Below are 24,727 nucleotides of genomic sequence, written 5' to 3'. Positions count from 1 at the left end.
AGGGACAGCATGTGTGCAGGTAGGTTTGATGTGCATTTTTAGCCTCATCTTTGTTTTGTCTCCATCTCAAACCATCTTTCATCTTTTGCACTGTTTTAATATATGCTCTTCTGAAATGTGATGTTAGCCATCAAATTATTTCTGAAAAAGGCAGTATGGTAATCGATTTATCCATTAATTCATTCATTAAAATAAACATGTTTACTCCCTGAACCTGTTTTCTCACCAATAAAATTGGAATAATGATCCCCCTTACTGAGTTTACAAGATTGAGGTTCAGATCATATGAGATGAAATGTGTGAAAGTGCTTTGTAAAGCAATGGACCAGCATAATTTATTTGAACCTGGTTCACATTGAATATCTTTTCTTCTTTGCTCTCCATATCCTGTCCATTAGCATATCTTTCTAATTTAACTACCTACATTTCTGTCAAATCTGTCCACCTCTATCCTCACCAACACTCCCCTGATCAGGCCACCATCACCTCTCCCTTGAATCATCATAGTTGTTCCTTATTGGTCCTCTCTCTTCTACTTTTGCCCCCCTCTAAATAATTTATTCTCACTATTGAGTCAATGTGGAGTTTTTAAAATGCAAATCTGATTGTTATGCCATTCAATAGCTCTCCAGTGATCTGAGGATAAAATTAAAAATCCTTAACTCAATTCTGCAAGAGGAGCCCTTCTCCCTTACTTTTTCCCATTATAACCTGTGCTCGTTTCATGGCATTCCTTTAATGGCTCACTCCCTTGGGGCCTTTGCACACGCTGTTGTCCCTCCTCCCACCCCTCCCCTTGTCCCATTGCCTAGCTCACTCCTATTTATCCTTCCAATTTCTGAACTTAAGTATCAATTTCTCAAGAAGCTTTCCCTGACCTCCACATCCAGGTCCTAGAACTCAAAACTTCTCCTTTATAGCCCTTGTCACAACAGCAAATAAATAATTAATGGTGTAGGCACTTAATACTGTCTGTTTGCCCCTGCTGGAATGTAAGCTCCTTGCTGGCAAGAACATGCCCAGCTAATTTATTACTGTATTACCAGTGCCTAAGACAGTTCCGGAATCACAATAGTGCTCAATAAATATTTGTGTCACACATGAATTAGTGAATCCTTCTTGGGTACACACCAGGTGAAGGTTTGTTTTTCTGCCAGAGGATGGGGCATTGAAAGGTGTGGGTGCAGGAGGAAGTAGGATGGACCTTTATGATCACTCCTCCCCCTCCATCCTCACATTTCCCACTCTCCTTTTCCCAGCTCCGCCAAAATAGAGCAGTATCTGTCTCACCACAAGCTCCTCCAGAAGTGGCCCACCTCCAAATGGTGGTCCAGTGGCTAAAACTCCAAATCCCCAATGCAGGAGACCCAGGTTCGATCCCTGGCCTGGGAACTAGATCGCACATGCTGCAACTTAAAAAAAAAATCCTACATGCTGCAATGAAGATCGAAAACCCCACATGCCACAACTAAGACCCAGTGCAAATAAATTTTTTAAAATATTTTTTAAGTGGCCCAACTGAAACACTGCCAGAGAGTGATATCTGTAAAACTCCATGGGAATTGTATGAGGAAAGAGAATATTCTTTTTGCTAGTGCCAGAAATGGAATCCCAAAAATGGAGCCAGCCCATGACTCTGCAAGTTGCCCTCCCAGGTAGTGGGCTCACAATGGTGGAAGGTCTTCCCGTCTGCTTTTCTTACTGTTGTAAGCTTTTGTTATTTTTTTTGAAATATTAACATATAATATATTTCTGTGGTACAAAGATACTAAGGAGTATAAAGAAAAAAGCCTTCCTTACACCCAGGCATTGAATTTTCCTATAAAATCAATAACTTAATAGTTATTAGAAGCACTAACTTTTCAGAAATATTCTATATAAGTACAAGCAAAGTGATATATATTTGCCACACACACATACACCCCTTTCTACAGAGGTAGCATACTGTTCACACTGCTTATTCATACCTTGCTTATTAACAGTGTAGCTTGGAGATTGTTCCATATCAGTTTATACAGAGCTACTTCATCCTTTTTCATGCTTGTATAGTATTCTATTAAATTCATATCCCATAATTTATCTATCCAGTGCCTTATCTGTGGACATTTAGGTAGTTTCCAAGATTTTGGTATTATAATTTCCAATGTAATGGATATACTTCTCTAAATTTCATTTTACACATTTAGTTATTTGCATGATAAAACATCTAGAAGTGGAATGGCTAATTCAAAAGTATAAACATGTAAAGTTTTGGTAGAAACTACTTAATTTCCCTCTATAAAGATGCACCAATTTACACTCCTACCAGCATACTGAGAGAGCAACTATTTCCCCAAACCGTCACTAACTCAGAGAGTTATGAAACTATTTTATCTTTGCCAACTTGATAGGTAAAAAAATATATATCCCAGGGCAGTTTTATTTTGTACTTGTATTAAATGAGGCTTGACATCTTTTCACATACTTAAGAAACATTTGAACTTCCTTTTCTGTGAATTACCCATTGTATCCTTCATCTATGTTTCTATTGATTTGTTGTCCTTTTTTTTTTTTTTTTTGATTTGTTGTCCTTTTATTATTTAATTTGCAAGAACCTTTTACATTAAGGAAAGTAACCCTTTATGATATGAGTTTCAAAGATTTTCCCCAACTTGTTGTATATCTTTTAAGTTTGTTTATAAGTTTTTCAACATAAAAATTGTTATGGAATCAAATTTATCAATCTTTTCTTTATGGCTTCTGGAGTTTGTGCAATATCTTTAAAGGCCTTCTCCATGCTGACTCAGAAATAAGTCTCATCTTTTCTTCTAGTGCTTTTAGGATTTAATTTTTTACATTTAGAGTTTTGATCCATCTGGAATTTATTGGAGTATATTGTGTAAAGTCACAAACAAACTTTATTTTGGGAAGCCATTATCCCCAAACCATTTACTAATGAATTCTTATCTTTACTACTTATTTGTCACATTTAGTATTTAAATACATTTAATACATACATTTTGGTCTACCTACTTTTTAATTACAGTACCGTCATAATATATTTTAGTATCTAGGAAGCCTGGCCATACTACATTTCTAATGAGAATTTTTTAGATCATTAAACTTTAAAAACTCTTTTTAGATCATATTTTAGATCATTTAGAAATTTACTTTTGAACCTTAGAATCAGCTTGTTCAGTTTCAGAGGAAAAACTTGCTAGTATTTTTACTGGGAATGCATTAAACTAAAGATAATCTCACTAAATCATCTTGTCTCCTATAATCATTTTTCAGTATATTTACATTTTTCAGGTAAAAATTATACCATCTTCAAATAATAAGAAAAATTCCCTCTTCATTTCTCATGAAGAATCTTTTTTGGTAAGAGTGAGAAGCAATAGCTTCCTTCTTTGCATAATGAGATTCTTCATGAGTAATGGTTCAAAGTTTGAAAAGAATAAACCAGTAAACAGCAGAAAAATCACATTCCTATATCCATTTCTAAGCTCCCCTCCCCACAGTCAAACAACGGTTCTTGTAGTTTCTTCTATATCCTTCTATAGACATGCCATATATGTGCAGGCCAGTCCAGCTGTGACTGAGCGAGCCTCTAGTGACAGTCTCAGAAGCCCAGATAAAATCTGGGAGGCCAAGAGAACCAAGTAGGAGATCCTCCTGCGTTGTCTCCTTGTTGACAAAACAAGTAGTAATAGGAAAAACAACAGGGTGCCAAACCTCCTCTGATCAAGTGTGCTAGACCCAGCAGGCTAGAAAGAGCCACAATTCTTGCTTCTGCTCTTTGGACATTTATTTTTCACCAACAAATTCTACCCGCTAATCTCTTTCACACAAATGAATCCCAGACATACATGCTCTCTCTTTATATTAGCAGAAAGGTCCATGAATCTAACAACTTAAAGCCCAAGACATGTTTAGGGCTTGAATCTGAAGTTGTATATGGACCTCTTTCCAGAGTCTTCCAGTATCATCCAGGTAATATCTCTGAGGGTCTCTTGAGGCCCCAGAAGCTAGAGGCTTAGACACTTATCTGGGCTTCTCCAACTGGCAGATTCCCCCCCGCAATTCACTTCCCCCTCGAGCCTGCCAGATATACCCCTGTCTGGGCCTCCTGGTACAAGAGATAAACGAGCACGGGGACCTCCAGCAGCTGGTCCAAGAGATACCAGAGGGGAGGAAGCAGGAAAGACAAACATGTGGGGAAGCACGTAGGTGGGGTAGAAGGAAATGCCACTCTTTACAGATTCTTAAGCCAACAAAAGTGCCCGTCATCATTTTCTGTCTGGAAGACAGATTCAGAGAGGGAGCTCAGAGCAACGGCATTTCCAGTAGCCAGGCGGATAAGAGCAGCCTGCAGCCATGGGTCAAGGTGAGCCAAGCCAGCTCTCCACAGGGCTTACTGGGCTCTCAGTAGCTTCTCTATCATTATGCTTTCATTAAAATAAGCAGGACGGTAGCCGAGGTGATGATGAGCAATGATGGTTGCAGGTGTTAGGGGATGCTAATATTGGTGGAGGTGGTGGTTGTAGGGCTATGTTTGGGGAATAGTAAACGGAGAGTGCTGATGATGGAGGAGCTAAAGTGTGTGAGCTGGTCGCTGGTGCTGGTGGTAGGGGAGGTAGTGTTTGTGTGACCCTGGTGGGGAAGGTAGTGGTTGGTGCTGACAGAAGCGGAGATGATAGGGGTGGGTTATGGTGGGAAGCGGTGTTGGGTGCAATGGTGATGTGGTGCTGGGGGTGTGGCTATGAAGTGACAATCGACTGGGTTGTTGGTGGTAAATTGTTCATAGTTGTGATGATGGTGGTAAGGTGGTGATGGTGGTTAAACAGATTTATACTCTTATCCCAGCATCATCCTAACATGACTATTTTCACTGGGTTGTGGTCCATTTGGTAGGCAACCTGGGAAAGCATGAGAGTGTCGTAGCCTCAAAGCTAAGTGGGAGAGAAGGGAGGCAGGACTCAGGGAAACCAGGGTTTCCCTGGTAGCTCAGCTGATAAAGAATCCGACTGCATTGCAGGAGACCCAGGTTCAATTTCTGGGTCAGGAAGTTCCCCTGGAGAAGGGATAGGCTACTCACTTCAGTATTCAAGGGCTTCCCTGGTGGCTCAGATGGTGAAGGATCCACCTGAATGCCAGAGATCTGGGTTCGATCCCTGGCTTGGGAAGATCCCCAGGAGGAGAGCATACCAACCCACTATTTTATTCTTGCCTAGAGAATCCCCATGGACCCCAGTCCACAGGGTCACAAAGAGTCGAACATGACTGAGTACATGGGTGACTTAGTACAGCAAAGCACACCACAGTCAGGGAATCCAGCTAAAAGGGACAGAGGTAGACCCCAAGCGGGGAAACAGGCAGAAACAGAGGATGCAGAAAGCTCAGCCTCTGTTAGCATAGTTACAAATTTTTGTCATAAAGTGAGAATTGCCTGGGAGAATGTCTTAATATTCACAGGCCCCCTTTGTAGGGCTTTTCTGGACTGCATGGTACTGTGGGTTTTATGAGCCTTTAGGGGAAAGCCACATGCAATCTGGAGTGAGCTGCTCTCTGCGCCTCACTCTTCTCAGAGCTGGACTCAGTGACTTCAAAATTAGCTCTAAAAATCATCATTGCGTTCTTAGACAAAAATGAGTAGGAGTGAGCAAAATTCTGGATTTCATTCATTGCTTTTGAATTGGGACCAGAAAAAGAGGTCAACAATGAGAACAAGCATTGTTCTTATTAATAATAGTAACAGGGACTTACTATGTGTCTGACACGGGGCTGAGAATATTATGTACACTACCTCATTTGCCTTTCACAACCCTGCAAGGAGGGATGGTTATTCTGAGGAAGAGGAAACTGAGGATGAATGATTAAGCTACTTGCTTGAGACAGCACAGCTAGTAAGTTGAGCCAAGGATTTGAACCCTGCATCTCTGACTTCAGGGTCTCTGCTTTTACTGACGTTGTCACTTTTACCTAGTCTCCAGGATTTCATTCTTTCCACAACAGGCCTGGGGATCAAGAGCTGTGACTTCCAGGCATCGAGAAACAATGCAGAGCACCACACCCATGACATCAGCTCCAAACGGCTCATCGTGAGGAGGGGGCAGCCTTTCACCATCAGTTTGCACTTTCAGGCTCCAGTCCTCACATTTCTGCATGCCCTGAAGAAGGTGGCCCTCATTGCACAAACCGGTGAGTGGGACTGCCCTCAACTCCTTTGGCAATAGGACCAGGGGATGCTTTCTCCAGCCCCACCTTAGGGAACCAAGGGGCAACTGGCTCACTCTGCGCCTGGGCCTCAAGAAATCCTGTGAGGATGAGATAATATGCAAGCAAGTGAAAGTGAAAGTCACTAATTCATGTCCGACTCTTTGTGATCCAATGAACTGTAACCTGCCAGGTTCCTCTGTCCATGGAATTCTCCAGGCCAGAATACTGGAGTGGAGAGCCATTCCCTTCTCCAGGGGATCTTCCCAACCCAGGGATCGAAAGCAGGTCTCCCATATTGCAAGCGGATTCTTTACCATCTGAGCCACCCAAGAATACTGGAGTGGCTAACCTGTCCCTTCTCCAGTGGATCTTCCCAACCCAGGAATCAAATTGGGGTCTCCTGCATTGCAGGCAGATTCTTTACCAGCTAAGCTACCAGGGAAGCCTGATAATATGCATAGTAAGTAGCATTTATCATAATTCAGAAGTTGCTTAGCTGCATTACCACTAAGGAGTTTTTCTGTTGCATATATATCAGTTTTGTGGAAAAGCCTGAATGGGATTTAATCTAGGCTAAATATAACATCTAATTTCTACTACTTGCTGAATCTGTACTACATGTCAGATTTTGAGCCAAGGGCTTTACCTGCAATATCTCACTAAGACCTCTCATCTGTCCAGTGAAGGAGATATGATGACACCCATGTTATACACTATGAGCCTTTTCTAGATGTCCATGGGCGCTAAGGACCTGTGCTCTCCCCTCACCCTTTTCTGACCCTCATTCCTTGATGGGTGGATTTCATTCTCCTCCAAATCTAATTTTCACTTACTTCAGTTTTGTGATACTTCATTTTGTTACTCTGAGTTGTGGCCAAGGGGTCCAAATGACCTATTCATCTCTGTATGACTGCAGGAAAGCAGCCTTCCAAGGCCAATGGGACCGAAGTCACATTCTCAGTTTCCAGTCTGGGGGACCAGAAGTGGTGGAGTGCAAGGGTGGAGGAGAGAGATGACCAGTGCTGGACTATCTCTGTGACCACACCCGCAGATGCTATCATTGGCCACTACTCACTTCTGCTGCAGGTCTCAGGCAGCAAACAATGCCTGGGCCAGTTCACACTGCTCTTTAACCCCTGGAATCGAGGTGAGTTGGTCTGGGTCAGCCTGGGCTGCACAAGACTCAAGGCCCTGGAGCTGGGGCCCCAGGGGACAGCTCCGTCTAGAGCAGCACAGGTACTTAGCCACTGTGGAAACCAGTCTCTGGATGAACGGCCTCTCAGACCCTGGGTCCTGATGTGGTGTCCTGGGTCCTGATGTGGAAGAAGCCCAGAGCTTCTGCTCTCACAGAGGCCAGTCTGGTCCTGGCTCAGGCTACTTAGTCACAGGAGCTGAGACTCACTGAGGTGACCCTGGAAGCACTGCCCTGTGATAACAGGCTAGGGGCCGAGAGCTGGAGAGCACTTCAGGAAAAGAGGGGGCCTGTGGGACAGGTTTCTCTGATGGGCTCCCATAGTCTGTCTCCAGGGTGAATCCAGGTTTTGCGGGATCTGAGTTTTTAAATAATTTGGGGGATCCTCTTTAACAAAAAGAACATCAAATTTTGAATTGCTTAGGCCCCTCCCTGACTTGAAGGCAGTTTCTATTGTTGGTGAGGGACCCAAAGTTTCAGTTTCAGCTTCACAGTAAATCTTCCTTCTTGCTTCTTTCTACTTGTTAGTTCTGTCCTTACTATAGACTCTCTCTCTCCACCATGACCCATCCAAATACCCACCTAGAGCAGCAAATTAGCAACCAGTCTCCCTAGCTCAGCAGCCTCTGGATGGACTTTCCTGGGGACAGGTAGCCTCCTGAGGCCCAGCCAGTTGCCACTTCTGGCAAAGCTCAGCCCTAGCTGTCAGCACTATTTAATCTAGAAAAGTCATCAGACATGGTTGGCATGTCCCAAACAAAAGTCAAGAGAACATCTCTTCCTTCTCATTCTGAATACTGAGTCTGTCTTCCTTTTTGAATCCGCCATCCCCCACCTTAATCTTTCGGGCTACCTGAACAGATATCGAGAGGACTGGAAAACAGTTTCTTCCTGTTTGCCCATCCTTGCTACCTGAGACAAGCCTTTTCCTTTCACAAGTTCACTGCCAGCCCAAAGGGGGCCTCCTTATGAGACACGGCTGGTAACAAGGGGAAGTAGAAGAAATCTCCCCTGAAGCCCCTGGATCCCAGGGCCTGATGGCCTTCCTATACAGCACCTGAGTCCCAGTAACACCCTGTCTCCATTTCTCTTGCCCAGCCTGGAGTCCTCAAGTGGCCCCCTCCTTCAGATAGCCCTGTCTGTCCTCAGTCCAGGCCCTTTGTTCCTGTTCCAAGGGGGTTGGCATGTGGAACAATGGAGGGGAACTAGTGTCCATTGAGATGCCCTTGCCCCACGTGGGTGAGTATGGATTCAAGGCCCCTTCAGCTGAGCAAGGGCCCATGGCTCTGCATATACTGCCAGAAAGACCCTCAAGCCATTTCCCTTCAAAACTGAGGCTTTACTGTACCTGCCTCTTTGACTGAGCACACATCCAGAGCTAGGTCCTGACTACCTGAGCAAAGATGCAGAAATACAGTTCTGGAACAGGTCTTGGTTCAGAGGGAGCTCACAGTCTTGACTCTATGCCAGGATTCCTGCCTCCATACCTGGCTTGTCGGGACCAGTGAGGGAAGGCCTCTCTATAGGGGTGAGGTGTCTGTCTGGCCAGGGGTAAAGTATTGGCACTGCCCATCTAGGAGGTGAGTTAGAGACTTTCAGAGATTATCTGGGACTCAGTCTCATCTTACTATACTTAAAGATGGGGCTCTTCTGGATTCAAAAGGAAATTTTATACCCTGTAGTGAAAGTCCGGAGAAGGCAATAGCACCCTACTCCAGTACTCTTGCCTGGAAAATCCCATGGACAGAGGAGCCTGGTAGGCTACAGTCCATGGGGTCGCTAAGAATTGGACATGACTGAACGACTTCACTTTCATTTTTCACTTTCATGCATTGGAGAAGGAAATGGCAACCCACTTCAGTATTCTTGCCTGAAGAATCCCAGGGACGGAGGAGCCTGATGCGCTGCCATCTATGGGGTCGCACAAAGTCAGACACAACTGAAATGACAGCAGTAGCAGCAATAGTGAAAGTCAAAGTCCTATTCATAAGCAGGGAGCTTTATAAAGACAGAAGGGGATGCACCCAAGCTGAGAAGAAGGGTGCTACCTCTGCTCTGATAATGTAGTTCCCAAAGCCTGCAGAGCCAAACTCCTTGGTTTGAAGCAATTTCCAAAGAGGCAATGTCCAGCTGACTTCACAGATAGTACTCAGGATGGAGGGGCAGGGGCCTGGGCTCCTTGGGCACATGATTCTGTGATTTTCTGTCCAAGGTTTTTCAGGGCTTCCTGATATCTAATATCCCAGCCTTCTGTTACTTTGAGTACCCTCATCCTAGTTGGATGCCCGGGAAGATGGTTTGGAAATCTTCTTCTCATTCTAGTCTCCAGGAACCAGTCCAACCACCCCCTAATTCACCCCTGGCAACAGGCAGAGAGAGACATTTGACAAGCAGAGTAGGTCCCCCAGCTGCTCCCAGTTTCCTAGAGTGGGCGATGGCCTCCTTCAAACCCCAACCCCCTTCATGACCCCCAGGCAACCCTTTGATGAAGATAGTAGGAGAGGCAGCAGGAAGAGACCATAGGAGTCCTAGACCCCCTTGGCCACGCCAGGTGGCTCCCACTGCTCCTTCACACACACAGCCCCATTCTCCCTCTGCCCCTGCTTGTCTTTCCTTCTGCTCACAACAGTCAACCTGTTGGTTTTTCTGAAACATTTTTTTTTTCTGGTTGAATTTATGAGAGAGACATAGCAGGCCCCCTGGGAAGCCCCCTGGCCTGTTGCCAAATGTTCTTGGTTCAGGAGCAGGTTTCTTTGAGAACCAGTAGGACTTTTAAGGTTGGCTTGTTCCTGTCTGCTGGCTGACCATGAAAGCCACTGTGGCTGACCCAGAGACTCTCATCCCCTTCCCAACTCTCACCAGAGAGGAGGCCTGGTCCCAGTATGGGATGAAAAGAGGGGTTTCCTTCACAGTCTCTATCAGGCCTGGAGCTGAAGCGAGGGCCTGCAGCAGAATCTCACCTAAGCAGGGAGGGCAAAGGCCTGGAGATGGATGGCACGCCTAGCACCCCACAGTCCCTCATCCCTGCCTGCTTCTCTCCAGAGGATGCTGTATTCCTGGGGAATGAAGCTCAGCGCAGGGAGTACTTGCTGAACCAGAATGGCCTCATCTTCCTGGGCACAGCTGACTGCATCCAGGATGAGCCCTGGGACTTTGGCCAGGTACGGGGGCCTCCAGGGAAGGTGGGGAGACAGCGATCACCCCATAACTTTCAGTGCTCAAGTCAAACAGATTGGGCCAGTCCAAAGCCTCTGGTCACGAGGCCATTTCTTCATGCAAGTTCAGCCACGTGGTACCTCGGTCCCCTCAGGGCCACACTAGACCATCCTCCTCAACCACCAGAGTTATTTTCCTAAAGACCATGCAGATGAAGCCTCTGTTAAATCTTACCATCTACAGGATAGAAACCAAATCCCCTGGCTTGACACACAAGACTCTTCACAGTCAGACCAGTGCTTTCCTCTCCCCAAGAGCTCCACGATTCAGCTCCTGGTCATCCCTTGATTGTGCAGGTTGAATGTTCGCTCTGCCAGGAATACCTTCCCTCACTTACCACCGGGAAAATGCCTGCCCATCTTTTAAGGGCCTCTGAAAGTTTTCCCAGCCCCCAGAGGCAGACTGACTCTCCACTGTGCTCCCTGGGTTGGTATCTCTCCTAGAGCCCCAACCACGTTGCTGAGATCTATAGCCTAAGTGGCCACGTGTCTCCCTTGCTGCTCACTTCTGCTCCATTTTATCCACCCCCACACAGGGATAGCCCTGTTAGGAGCTGTGGGAGCAAATTATATGAAAAACTGCAGAAATGAAAGGACTCCACAGAGCTCTGGTGCTCAAAAGCCTACAATATCAGCAGTCAGACAACAGAAGAGGCAAAAGGCTGAGATGCCAGGCACTGGGACGAGGGGGCCCTAGGGCAGAGGGAAAAGCCAGAACTTCCTCAGGAACACGGCAGGGAGGAGTGGAGCCTGAGTCAAGGAGAAGGACAAGGGGGCGGGGTTGACTTGTGGAAGGAGAGGCTGACCCGCACACCCTCCATCATGGGTGGCCTGTGTGGTCCTTACAGCTCGAGGAGGATGTCATCGACCTTGGCTTGAGCTTACTGACCAGGGACAATCAGGTGGAGAAGTGGGGCAACCCCGTGCATGTGGCCCGAGTCTTGGGCGCCTTGGTGAGTGACGACGGGGTGGGGAGGGGGAGGAGATGAGACAGCAGTCCTCTGCCCCCATCTAGGGCCCCAGAAGTTTTTTACTCACGAATGGTCCCCTCCTCCCAGAGTGCAGGGGACAGTCCCTGGAGAAGGGTCTGAATGAGGAGGGGCAGACAGTAGCATCCAGCGGGGAGAGAAATGACAAGAAGGTGTCCTCCCTCAGGTCCCAAGCCAGCGAGGACTAAAACTGACCTGGATTTCCTTGAGACCTCCCTCTCCCTGCCTCCTCACCCCCAGCCCTGGCACAGGGCTTAGGTCCCTGGGAAGAAGGGGGTCAGTTCCATCTTACCCGTGGTTTGGTGTTAAGGCAGTCAAAGGAACTTGTTTTCATTTCTAAGTTATTCCCATGAAGGTGGCGTGGTCCATTCCTGTTATCCTTAAAAAGTTCTCTCACAGGAGTAATGTGTTCTCTACTTCCTCATGTGGCTCAATCCTCTCCTCTGAGGAGGCGGTGAGGGACAGGGCTAGCCTGCGAGGAGGAGGAAATGTGGGCCTCATGGTCCCAGGTGCAAACACTCGAAAAAATCAGGGCCAGGCAGACCAAGGAACAGTGAAAGCCTCCAGCAAGGGGCAGCCCTCCTGCTGCTCTCATGTCCTGAGTTTCATTTGCCACTATGGGCTTCCCTGGTGGCTCAGACGGTCAAGAATCTACCTGCAGTGTGGAAGACCTTGGTTCGATCCAGGTTTCAACCCCTGGGTCAGGAAGATCCCCTGGAGAAGGGAATGACAACCCACTCCAGTATTCTTGCATGGAGAATCCCATGGACAAAGAAGCCTGATGGGCTACAGTCCGTGGGGTCACAAGAGTCAGAAATGACTGAGCAGCTAACACTTTCACTTCCATGGTTCATGAACCCCTGCTTCTGTAGGACTTGTTAAAAAGGAGGCTTCCCGGACACCATCCCAGTGGGTAAGGGTGGAGCCCACGAACATGCAGGTTTAACAAGTTCCAGGTGATTTCCATACAGGTGGTCTGTTCACCATGCCTGGAGAGCTGTGAAGAGCCCTTGCTAAGTCACTTCAGTTGTGTCCAGCTCTTTGAGACCCTATGGACTGTAGCCCACCAAGCTCTTCTATCTGTGGGATTCTCCAGGCAAGAATACTGGAGTGGGTTTCCATGCCCACCCAGGGATTGAACACATGTCTCTTTCATCTCCTGCATTGGCAGGTGGGATCTTTACCACTAGCGCCACCTGAGAAACCCGAGCCCTCCCTGCTGCTGCTGCTAAGTCGCTTCAGTCGTGTCCGACTCTGTGCGACCCCATAGACGGCAGCCCTCCAGGCTCCCCCATTCCTGGGATTCTCCAGACAGGAACACTGGAGTGGGTTGCCATTTCCTTCTCCAAGGCATGAAAGGGAAAAGTGAAAGTGAAGTCGCTCAGTCATGTCCGACTCTTAGCGACCCCATGGACTGCAGCCTACCAGGCTCCTCCGTCCATGGGATTTTCCAGGCAAGAGTACTGGAGTGGGGTGCCATTGCCTTCTCCGAGCCCTCCCTACCCACCCCCATAAACATCCACACATTTCCCCAAACAGCTGCATGATCTTAAGGAGAAGTGTGTCCTGCCCACTGCGAAGATCCAGACTACGGAGGAAAGGGCCTTGCTGAACAAGCGCCGGGGCAGTGTGCCCATCCTGCGACAGTGGGCCACTGGTCATGGGAGACCCGTGTACGAGGGCCAGGCCTGGGTGTTGGCAGCTGTTGCTTGCACAGGTACAGAGCGGACTTGCCTGCCGCACCCAGGCAAGTTACCTTGGCTACCGCACAGTGTCTGCCTTGCTTCTTGGGTTGCCTGGTACCCCCTGCCCCATGTCATCTCCAAAAGCAGCCACTGCCTCCACTCCGCAGCATTCCCCCACCTCCACCACACCTGTGACTGCTTCCCATGCACCATCTGGCCAAGATGGCTTTTCCCCAGCCACTCCTTTCAACCAGCTTTTGCTCCTTCTCCCAGATTCAGCAAAGTTAGGCCCAGCTGGCGAGCTCTGCTCCCAAACTCCCCACAGCTCCTCCCTGCCTCTGCCCCAGAAAGCCAGTCCCAGCGCTCTGCGGAAGCCTCCCCTCGCTGTGTACTCCGCCTGCTGTGTCCCTTGTCTGTTGCTCATTACTTGGCCTTCACATCGCCTAGGTCGGGCGGGTGTCAGTTCCTGTGCCCCTTCTCTTTCCACAATGTCACCTGGCATTTAAGACCACGAAAGTGCCTAGTGTCCAGAGGAGACACTGACAATGCTAGCCACAGACCCCATCCCCCGCGTCCCAGGCCTCTCTGGTGCCCTGACCCTCTGCCCGCTTCCACGCAGTGCTGCGAGGCCTGGGAATCCCTGCCCGTGTCGTCACCACGTTCACCTCAGCCCAGGGCACCGGCGGGGGCCTGCTGGTAGGCGAGTACTACAACGAGGAGGGGCTTCAGAATGGAGAAGGCAACAGAGGCAGAGCCTGGTGAGAAGCCCAAAGGGGATGGATGAAGTCCCAGACCTCAAAGGGCTCCAAACCCGCAGGCTGTCATCCACGGGAGCACCCCACTCCAAGCAGCCCTGCTTTGAATAGGCCTTCAAGACTCTGGAAGGCAGGATTCTGACGGTCAGGGTGAATGTGAGACGCACGCCCCTTCCTGGGAGTGTTGGAACCACTCTTACACAGCGTCCTCCCATCCACTTAGTATCAGCTCTGTCATCCCTAGGACTGCTTCAGGAGTTTTTCCCCCAACTTGTACTGCTCTCTTTGCTTCAGGATCTTCCAGACTTCCACAGAGTGCTGGATGGCCCGGCCTGCTCTGCCTGAGGGTTATGACGGATGGCAGGTTCTATACCCAAGTGCTCTTAAAGGAGGTGAAGGTACTGCCTGGGGTGGGCCTAGGACCACCAGGTTACACAGAGCTGCAAGGGTCCAAGGAGTCCCTTGGAGAGGAAACAGGCGCAGCAGGTGGTCCATAGCGGGTCTGCAGCCCCTAAAACAGAAGCAGTGGCAGGACTGATAGTGAGCAGTGGGATGCTGGCCCAACACCCCCCAGGAACAGAACAGTCACAGGGCCAGGCACGTAGGAAGTGCTCAACAAAGGCCACCTACTCCTGTCATGTCTGTGGTCAAGCTGGCTTAGGAACTCCCATGTACTCTGTTAACTCTGAAGTCTTGTCCAACTTCTGAGAGGGCGCCTGCCACAGACCATGACCAAAAAGTTTTGTCACTAAAAGTGAGCCTCACCCCAGTTGTGCCCTCTCAGAAACCCTGCCTGGTGCCCACCTCTGACCTTGATTCCAGCGGAGGGGCAATCGGGCATGAGGATAGGGACAGAGGTTTTGCTGCTCTGACCGAAGCCAAGACCTGGGTATGATTCCTCTCACTCATTGACATTTCTCTCCCTCAGTCCTGGAGGCCTGTGATCTGGCCCCAGTCAAAGCGGTCAAGGAGGGGATCGTGTGGCTGACCCCTGCAGTATCAGACATTTTTGCCTCAATAAATGCCTCATGTGTGGTCTGGAAGTGCCGTGAAGATGGGACACTGGAGTTGACTGACTGCAACACTAAGTATTTTGGCAACAATATCAGCACCAAGAATGTGGACTATGACCGCCGTGAGGATATCACACAGAACTACAAGTATCCTGAAGGTACCAGGCAGTGGGGGGCCTCCCAGGTGGCTCAGAGGTAAAGAATCTGCCCACCAATGCAGGAGATACCAGTTTGATCCCTGGGTCGGGAAGATCCCTTGGAGTAGGAAATGGCAACCCCCTTGTTTTCTTGCCCAGAAAATTCCATGGACAGACTGAGTGGCTACAGTCTGTGGGGTTGCAAAGAGTTGGACACGACTGAAGCAATTTAGCATGCACACACCAGGCAGAGGAGGGCCCCAGACAGCAACAGAGGGAAAGGAATGGGCCAGACACATGCAGGCCAGGGAGACGTGCAGACCATTCCCCATCACATAAAATAGGACTTCTCAACCCTGTTTGACTTTATTCACATTTTGGACCAGATAGCTATCTGGGAGGCTGTGCAACCTAGGACATTCAGAAGCCTTCCTGGTCTCTATCCTCTAGTTGCCAGCCCCTTCTCAACCACCACCCCCAGTTGTGACAACCAGAAATGTCTCCTGATATTTCCAGATGTCCCCTGGGGGCAAAATTGTCTCCAGCTGAGAACCACTGCTATAGAACAGAATACTTAATACCAAGCCCAGGTGACTTCCCTGGTGGTCCAGTGCTTAAGACTCTGCACTTCTACTACTGGTTGGGAAGCTAAGATCTCACATGCCACAAGTGGCATGGCCAAAGACAAAACAAAAAACAAGCCCAGCTGCCGGGAAGTATTCTCTCTCTCCTGCTGTCCTCCCACACTCCCCAACCTCCCTGTGAATTCCCCTCCATAGTAGTTATTAGAGCACAGTGCTGTACTGTCCACCCATTTGTCCAAACAAGAAGGCCTGCTCTGTTCTTGAGCCTCCCGATGGTACCCTCACACCCATCTCCTCATCTCCTTCCCCATTGCCTACAGGTCACCCAGGGCCTCACCATCTCTCTTCTACAGTATTATGCTGCTGCTGCTGCTGCTGCTAAGTCGCGTCAGTCGTGTCCGACTCTGTGCGACCCCATAGGCGGCATCCCACTAGGCTCCACCGTCCCTGGGATTCTCCAGGCAAGAACACTGGAGTGGGTTGCCATTTCCTTCTCCAGTGCATGAAAGTGAAAAGTGAAAGTGAAGTTGCTCAGTCGTGTCTGACTACAGTATTATAGTAGCCTCCTAATTGGACCCCTGCCTCCAGTCTGCTCATCGTTATTCCATCTCTAACTTATGGTTTCCAGAATGAACTTCCCAGGACACAAATATATTTATGTTACAGAATATTCCTGCTCCAGAATATTTCATGGCCTCCATTTCCCTTGGAATAAGTCCAAACTCCTTCACTTTGGAAAATACAAGTTACTGCAACTTGTACAAAAACTAGCTCTCCCACCATTCAAGGGGCAAATTCATAGTACTTGAAGAACTTGACCCTTGAGTGACTTGGAAGAGACACACTGTATCTGTGGTGAGTTTGTCTAACACAAACCTCTTTTTTTAGCTACATGTGGCAGGAGAGGTTTGCAAAGCTCTTGTGGCCTTGGCAAATTTGAGCAGTAGTGGGTCAATGAACCTTAATCCTGAGCTTTTATTAGAAGGGTCTATACCTGCTGGGTAAGAGGCCTGCTTTGTTTATTCCATTCTTCAGGATCTTCTCAAGAAAAAATGGTGCTGGAGAAAGTCCAGAAATACAGAATGAAGCACAAGAAAGATGATGACATCTATCCTCCTTGTTGTGAGACAGATGATCTTCTATATCTCTTAATGAAAGCACCGAGTTCCATAGTCCTGGGAGAGAATGTAGAGTTCTCTGTGAACTTGTTAAACCCCAGTGACCAGGAGAAGGAAGTGCAGCTGGCGATGGGGCTGCAGGCAGTGTACTACAACGGCATCCTTGCTGCCAAGCTCTGGAGGAAGAAGTTTGTCTTCACACTCAGTGCCGGCTCAGGTATCTCTCTGCGGCCCCTTCCCAACACTCTACACACCCAGCTCCTGCTCTGAGCAGGCAGCAGCCACACAGCAACCCCTGCAGATTTGCAGGCATGGTTTCTAGTTCCTGACGTGCTCGCTCGCTCGCTCTCTCTCATTCAATACATATTTACTGAGCTTCACACAGGAAAAACAAAACCCGCAATTCTGATTGTAGTCATTTGAGTAAACAGACTATGGAGCCGTGTAAGAAGTGTTTGAGGAGGTAAACACAGTACAATGGTGGATTAGCATCCCTCCCAGACAGGAGCAGCCTGCCCCCAGGTAAATCAGGCTGCCCTGGGTCTTGAAGGATCAGTAAGGCAGTGTCAGACAGAGAAGGGAGTCGTGGGCTTTCCAGGCAGAAGGGACATATGCCCAGGTTCTTCCTCCTCCTTGAGATTCTTATGTAATTGATCTGGAGCTGGATCCAGGCACTGGAATTTTTTCAGAGCTCCCTGTGTTACTCTAGGGTTGAAATTCCCTGGACTAGAGCAGCTAGTTCTGCTCTAGTTCTCATGGCAAAGTTCTCCAACTTTGCTGCACATAAGAACCACCTGGGGGAAGTTTGATGCTCAGCCTGCACCCCAGATCAATTAAGTCAGAAACTCTACAGTTTGACCCAAATATCAAAAATGTTGTTAAGTCCTTGGGTGACTCCAATGTGCAGGCAAGAGAATCAGTGGAATAGAGCTTGTTTACATGCTTGCCTCAACCTCCTGACTGGTCCCCCTGCCTCTAGTCTTTCCACCCTGTTCCCTTTCCAAGAGTGGGCTGAGTGGAGTAGGGGAGTTGCATGAGAGCCAGACTGGGCCAGATCTTGAAGTGGCTTGTCAATGCTGCTCAAGAATTTGGGTTTTATTCTCTGGGCAATGGGGAACTGGTAAAAGGTTTTAACCAAAGGAGTCAATGGGATTAGAAATTCATTTTTGAAAAGGAACTTTTGGTAGAATGGAAAGGAAGGGGCCAAATTAGAGTCATGTATCTCAACCTTGTCTGTATGTTGAATCACCTGGAGAACTTTAAATATACTGATTCCTAGGTCTCTCGGTCAGAGTCTGTTATAATTGACTTGGGGTGTGGCTTGGCATTGGGAATTTTTAAAGCTTCCCATATGATTCTAATGTGTATCTAATGTGTATCCAACAACCACAGATTAGAAGTTGCAAGGTTTTGAAAAATTGAAGGACAAAGTAAACTAGCAGAACTTTTCAAATGAAGTCATATTATAGAAGTGGGCTAGATTGAACTTGTGTATGTGGCTAGAGGGTGCTTCCAGTTTGGGTGAGCCTCTAAAGTAGGGCCAATGGGAGAGCACAGGTTTGGGGAGAAAGATGATGCATTCTGTTTGTTGCATGTTGGGTTTGAAATCCCAGAAGACATCTGAGCTGTGATGGCCAGTAGGCAGCTGGAAACCTAAAGCTGGTATTCGAGATAAAGTCCTGGATGGGGGCAGGGAAGAGGGGGAAGGACTGAGAGGAAATGAGAGGGTGAGGAGGAAACCCAGGCAGTACCAGCGTTTGGGCACCAGACAGGGAGACAGCAGAGTGAGGGACTAAGTCAAAGAGAAGAAAGGGGAGCCCAGCATGGCCACTGGAGAGGCTGAGCGGTCAAGGCTGGAAAGCCTCTACTGACAGAGGGTCTGGTGGAGAAGCAATAGGTTCTCTGGGGCTTAAACTGCTGAGAGCTGAGGAGGTGAGACAAGGTATGCAGTCCTTCCTGGAAGAATGGATGGAAAAAGAAGAGAGGGTGGGTGGCAGATGGGGACACTCGGGAGAGGAAAGGTGTTCTTTGTTTTCTTTTAAGATGATAGAGAGAGAGCAGAACGTTCTTAAATGCTGAAGAAGAATTAATAGAGAGAAAAAGACAAAGCCTCAGGAGATGGGTTATACTCGATGGTGCAATCTTTGAGGAAATGAGACACTACTAGAATAATTATAGCTCACATTTATTGAGCGCTTATTTTTGGCAAACATGATGTCAAGTGTTTTGTATGCATTATCTCATTTATCCTCATAATGACCTTATGAGGCAGGAACCATTATCATCCCCACTTTACAGATGAGGAGACTAAGACACAGAAAGTGAAATAAACTGCCCACAGTTACACAGCTAAGCAGTGGTGGGGTTAGGATGGAGCACTGACTTGAAAAGCAGGGGGCAGGATCTGGGCACAGAGGGGGCCTCACCTTGGAGGCAGTGGTGAAGAGGGAAGGGTGGCTTCATTTTCTTTGCAAACGGGAAAGAACAGCAGCAGAGAAGGGGAGGGGAGCAAGCAAGCACATATTCAGCCATGACTGGGTCTGAAGCCAACACTTAACAACCGTCTCGTGACCAGAAGCCATCCCACCAGGTAGGTGTTATTACTAGACAAGGAGACCGAGGCTCCACTTGCAGTTCACAGGGCCCTTTCCAGAGCCCTGTGGAGGTGGTCTACCAAAGGTGTTGTGCTCATGATGGTGATGTTGCTCTTGGGTGGGTTGTTTGTTTTTATTTTGGCTGCCCCTCGTCTTAGTTGCAGCATTCGGGCTCTTGGTTGTGGCATGTGGGAACTTGTTTCCTGACTGGGGGTTGAACCTGGACCCCCTGCCTTGAGACCGTGGAGTCCTAACCACGGGACCGCCAGGGAAGTCCTTTAGGGTGGGTTCTTGAGTGAGTGCATTCTGAAACTGCTGTGAGGAATGTGGCATCTTTCTGGCTTCAGTGAGGCCTCCTGGGAGTCATGTCTCCTGGGAGACAAGCATGAAACTACTGCTTGTCTCTGGGGCACGTGCACTCACTCCTGGTCACTGACTCCACCTGTTACATGTTTCAGATAAGACAATCTCTACCTCCCTGTTCAACTACAGTTTTGAACAAAGCCTGCCAGAGAATAGCTTCCTCAGACTCACTGCCATGGCAATGCACTCCAGCTTTACCTGCTTCGCCCAGCAAGACATCGCCATTTGCAGACCACAACTTGTCATCGAGGTAGGCACCAGTCCTTCCCCAAATTGCTGTGTTTGCTGCTATTCAAGTCGCCATTTCAGAAAGAACAGAGCCCCTCAAGCTTCAGAGCAGGTGACCGTGCTGCCGTGTTGAAGAAACTATCAGGAAATGCTGGGATGAGAACTCCTCTTGAAAGAGATGATTTCTTATATATGACACTAAGATTTAAATCTTTCCACTTTAAGTAAAGCTTTCTAAAATCGGAGTCTTCTCAGTGGCTGCCTCCAAATTTACAAAGATAACAGCCTACGGTTATTTAGCATTTTATACAGTACCAATGTATTTTCACATTGTACTTCTTTTAATACCACAGCCCTGGGAGGTGATCTCTCACCATTATTCAGATGAGGAAAGCATCATGCCTACAAGTCATAAATATGGAATGTCTTAGAGGCTTAGGGCTCTTAGTCCAGTCCTCTTTCCACATATGTACCCAGACCAAAATGAATGTGACTTGGTCTCTGCCCTGGAGGGGGTCACAGTTGTGCAAGGGTGACATAATGTGTGGTCTATGTCAGAGTTTTCAGAGGAACAAAGTCACTCTGGCACAAGTGAAGTAAAGAGGCCTATTTCCGGCTGGGGGTTTGGGAAAACTTCACGCAGGAGGTGGCGTTTGTGTCAGGCTTTGGGAAAATAGGTAAGCTTTCAGTGCAGAGGAGGGAGAAGGTCATTGCAGATAGAAGACTGAGAAAAGAGGCCCAAAGGAAGGGAGCCTGAGGGCTGTGCTGGGGCTGGGAAACTGCCCAGAGGCTAGGGTGTAGTCAGGGGTAGAACAGATGAGCCTGGGATAGATTGGGGTTAGATTGTGGAGGGCTCTGAAGGCCAACCAAAGCTGAATTCTGAAAACAAGGGGAAACCTTCCAAGGTTTCCAAGTGAAGGAAAGGCACCATCAGTGTTGTCAGTGATTCAAAGGTGAAAGTAAATACAGAAGATCAAGCAGAGGGGTAGCAAAATCAGCAGTTGAGTTTAGGTGAGGATGGTAGAGATAGGAGAATAACCAAGAAAGGGTTCAGGGAGGGTAGCTAGGAGGGGAAGAGGTAACTACAGCTCCATGCTCTTGGGATCCCCCCCAGATGCCAGAGACAGCAGAGCAACATCAGCCCCTGATGGTCGTGGTCAGGATCCATAACCCCCTCGATGTTCCCTTGGAAGACTGTGTGATCTCCATCTTTGGAAGGGGGCTCATTTACAGAGAGAAGAGCTACAGGTAAGAGACCACAAGCTTCTCATCCCACAGAAGTATCTCAACCTGTCAGAAAGGCAAGAACCTGGGCTTCCCTGGTGGCTCAAATGGTAAAGAATGGCAGGAACCCAAGACTGATGACACTGTTTGCTGTGGCCATGAAGACAGAGCATGTACCGGCCAGAGTTGAACTAAAAGATCAGGGCCTCTCTCACCCTGGGGCCACCAATGCTTACAGGGGTACAGGAGAGAGGGAGGCTCTGTGCCCCTTGGGTGCCTGACGCTGGTTGAGGCCCTGGTCAGGCAGAGAGGGCCTGGGTATTACTGATGAGCACAGGTGAGGGGGTTAGGGAACATCACAGGAAAGAGCTGCATTCAACCAGTGACAACACAATACAGAATTTTATTTACACATTCCCTTTTACTCCTATTCCCTACTCCCATTCCCACCACCACTCTTCATATCCTTGTCTCAGTATGTGTAAAATGTGTACTGTTGCATCATGAGCCCGTATTTTAAAACTATATAAACCTTATGTCTAATTCATTTCACTTAGAACTGTTTTTCACTCATCCACATGTCAAGTCCACTGCTTCTGCTACAAATCACTCCATAATGTATACCCCTGCTTCCTACCACACCACTCCACAGTGCCTCCAACACTCAGACACCACAAATACACATACACAATACATGGAGTTGCTGAGACACAGGATAAGACCTGGTTTGACCACATGCTATCAGATTGGTTTGCAGAATTGCTGCAGTTCCCTCCAGCAGTACTTGACAGCTTCTATATTCCTACCATTCCTCCACTCTTGGCAATACCGTTTTCTCTTTTAATCTGGTCTAACAGGAATAAGGTAACATCTCATCGTTGTTTTAACTTGCAACTCTTCATATGTTTATTCAGTTCAGTCGCTCAGTTGTGTCCGACTCTTTGCGACCCCACGAATCGCAGCATGTTCATTAGCCTTTTCCATTTCCTCCTCTGTATAGTTTCTTAACTTTGCCCACTTTTCTTTTGCTGTTCCTTTTTTCCTTGTTGATCTGTGGGTGTATATATATATACACACATATATTAATACACACAAACCCTATATAATCTAGGTTATCCACGCCTTGTTGGCTTTAGATGTTGCAAGTATCTTTGTTAATTATTGCTCCTTCTCTCATGAGGTCCACAGCATCCTCCACTAAACACGCACATACAGTTTAGAGTTCACGATGCCTATTCCTACAACCCCGAGGTCCCTGACAGGTTGTGTGGTTGTTAAGCCACCACCTCAGCCTCAAGAAACTCAGTCAGTCACTCTTGGTCATAGTTGAGAGGAAGGACTGCCAGCATTTAACCAGACTTCTATGGTCTCCCAGATAAACTGTAAGGCAAACTTTCTCAAAAGAAATCTGTACCATTTGCTCAGTCACCATAAGAAGGTCCACAGGTAGACAAGAAAGCTGCTGAAAGGGCTCCAAACGCCACCTGCTGGCATCCTGACATCTAGTATGCCCACTACACCCACTGCAGTTAGCAAAGAGGCTTCTAAAACCATAGTCTTCACAAGCCTACTATTACCAAGAATGGGACCAGACTGAAGTCACAGGTGATGAAACAACAGATGCAACCTGGAAGCCCTTAGAATAGGATATTTCTCTTCTCAACCATACAGCTGCTCACCATGGAGGCTCCTGCCTTCCACCCCCTTCAAACCTCCTCTGTTTTAACAACTGGGTACTTACACGTTTATTTCTTCAGGGTCCACCTCTGTAAGCAGGTAAGGATCAGATTCACTGGGGCCAGCAAAGGAATGGCCCTGCAACAGAACTAGGATTTACCTTTTCTTCTATTTCAGAGTGAATTCGGTGCAGCCCAGAAACACGTTGCGCACCCAAGTTGAGTTCATGCCAATGAAGGTGGGGTGCCAGAGGCTCACTGTGGAAATGGACTGCAACATGTTCCAGAACCTAACCAATTTCAGAACTGTCATGGTGGTAGCCCGTGAACCTCCAGCTTAAACTGCCAACTCCAGCATCACTTTCCCCAACCACCTCCTGAATCTACAATCTAAAACCAAGCGTGGTGGGAAGAGAAACTGCTTATCAGACAAATGATTCTCTGCTCAAGTTGAGCAGGAGAGGACCAAGAACAAAACTGGATTCCCCACTTCAAAAAAACTTATACTCTCAGAAATCAACAGAAAAAAACATTCATTTCTGTCACCCCAGCTCAAGGCCTCTATGAAGACTAGCTGTCTTAAAATAGAAACCACTGGGCTCGAGAAATTTTTAAAAAAGTCTTTATAAAGGTATTCAGACAAGTAAATTAAGATTTTTTTTTTTAGTTCAGGGTTTTTCATAACCATTTACTATTCACTAGTACATACATTCATTTATAGGTAAGGAAAATAACCTAATATTTAAAGCACTCTTGTATTTCTGATGAAATGGGACAACATTAACTAAAAATATGATTTTTAGACAATCCTAAGATTATACTGATCAATGCTATCCCTGACCATTATCCTTAAAGATCCAAAGATGACTAAAGAAAGTTATAAAATACACAGCATAAGACCTGAGTGGAGAATGATCTTCAATATTCAGCTATGGATAAGTCCTTATTAGAGTTGAATATTACGCTTTCATAATATTAAATATGAAAATTTTTAAATATGAAAATGTTAAATATTCCACAATTAAGTGTGATGTTAACAACATGAATTTGGTCCAGTAGAGAAATACACAATTATTAAATATAAAGAAAATAGGACCTACAAAAAAAACTGGACTCCTTTTGTACAAAGTTAAATTTTTTTTTCATTGTTTCTATTTTGTTGCTTTGATACTCTCAGTTTCAGTTTCTTTTCTTTGTAATACTTGTTAACAAGTACAGAATGGCACTTTATTAAATTAAAACTTTTGATTCAAAGAATTTCAGCCTCAAGTACACAGTATTCTCTCAAAAGACTGGCTGCCAGACTTGCAGGGTACTATGATAAGTGAAAAAGTCAGACAGAGAAAGATAAATATTGTATGGTATCACTTATATGTGGAATATAAAAAATATAACAAATTAGTGAACATAACAAAAAAGAAGGGGTGGTGGGAATAAAAAAAAGGACAGCTACTGTTGCTGATTGCACCTAAAGAGACCATGGGGATGTCAGATGGGCAGATGTGATGGAGTACATCTATACAAGACAAAGGACCGCCAGTAGAAGAGTGGAGACCTGCAGGACACGCATAAGGCCTAGTCAGGTATAGCACTGTATACCCTGCTTCCTAAGATGTTACTTTCCAGGTTTACCTTGCTTTCCAATAGGTGATCTTCCAGACTGATGCAAAAATATAATTAACTGGTGATGGTTCTGCAAAAGAATTAACTGAAGAAGCCCTTAATATTATATAAGCTCTCTTATACATTCAAAATT

At 47.1% G+C, this 24,727-nt stretch overlaps 1 protein-coding gene across 1 annotated transcript; it reads left to right on the top strand.

Moving 5' to 3' along the window:
* The first annotated feature begins 4,356 nt into the window (after nucleotides 1-4,356).
* On the top strand, nucleotides 4,357-23,489 carry EPB42 (erythrocyte membrane protein band 4.2). The gene is made up of 13 exons (XM_065941594.1): nucleotides 4,357-4,366; nucleotides 5,995-6,180; nucleotides 7,115-7,345; nucleotides 10,433-10,551; nucleotides 11,454-11,558; nucleotides 13,134-13,311; nucleotides 13,899-14,037; nucleotides 14,329-14,432; nucleotides 14,963-15,205; nucleotides 16,804-17,103; nucleotides 19,939-20,093; nucleotides 21,186-21,319; nucleotides 23,150-23,489. Exons 1-13 carry the CDS (start codon nucleotides 4,357-4,359, stop codon nucleotides 23,310-23,312), a joined length of 2,067 nt encoding a protein of 688 aa, XP_065797666.1. The 3' UTR covers nucleotides 23,313-23,489.
* Nucleotides 23,490-24,727: the final 1,238 nt, after the last annotated feature.

Source organism: Muntiacus reevesi, chromosome 7 (assembly GCF_963930625.1).
Source record: "Muntiacus reevesi chromosome 7, mMunRee1.1, whole genome shotgun sequence".
NCBI lineage: Eukaryota > Metazoa > Chordata > Mammalia > Artiodactyla > Cervidae > Muntiacus > Muntiacus reevesi.
This window is presented reverse-complemented; position numbering and strand designations above follow the sequence as displayed.

Coding starts and splice junctions, on each gene's coding strand:
- EPB42 (XM_065941594.1), top strand. Junction 6,181..7,114: donor GGCCCTCATTGCACAAACCG/GTGAGTGGGACT, acceptor GTATGACTGCAG/GAAAGCAGCCTTCCAAGGCC. Junction 17,104..19,938: donor CACACTCAGTGCCGGCTCAG/GTATCTCTCTGC, acceptor TACATGTTTCAG/ATAAGACAATCTCTACCTCC.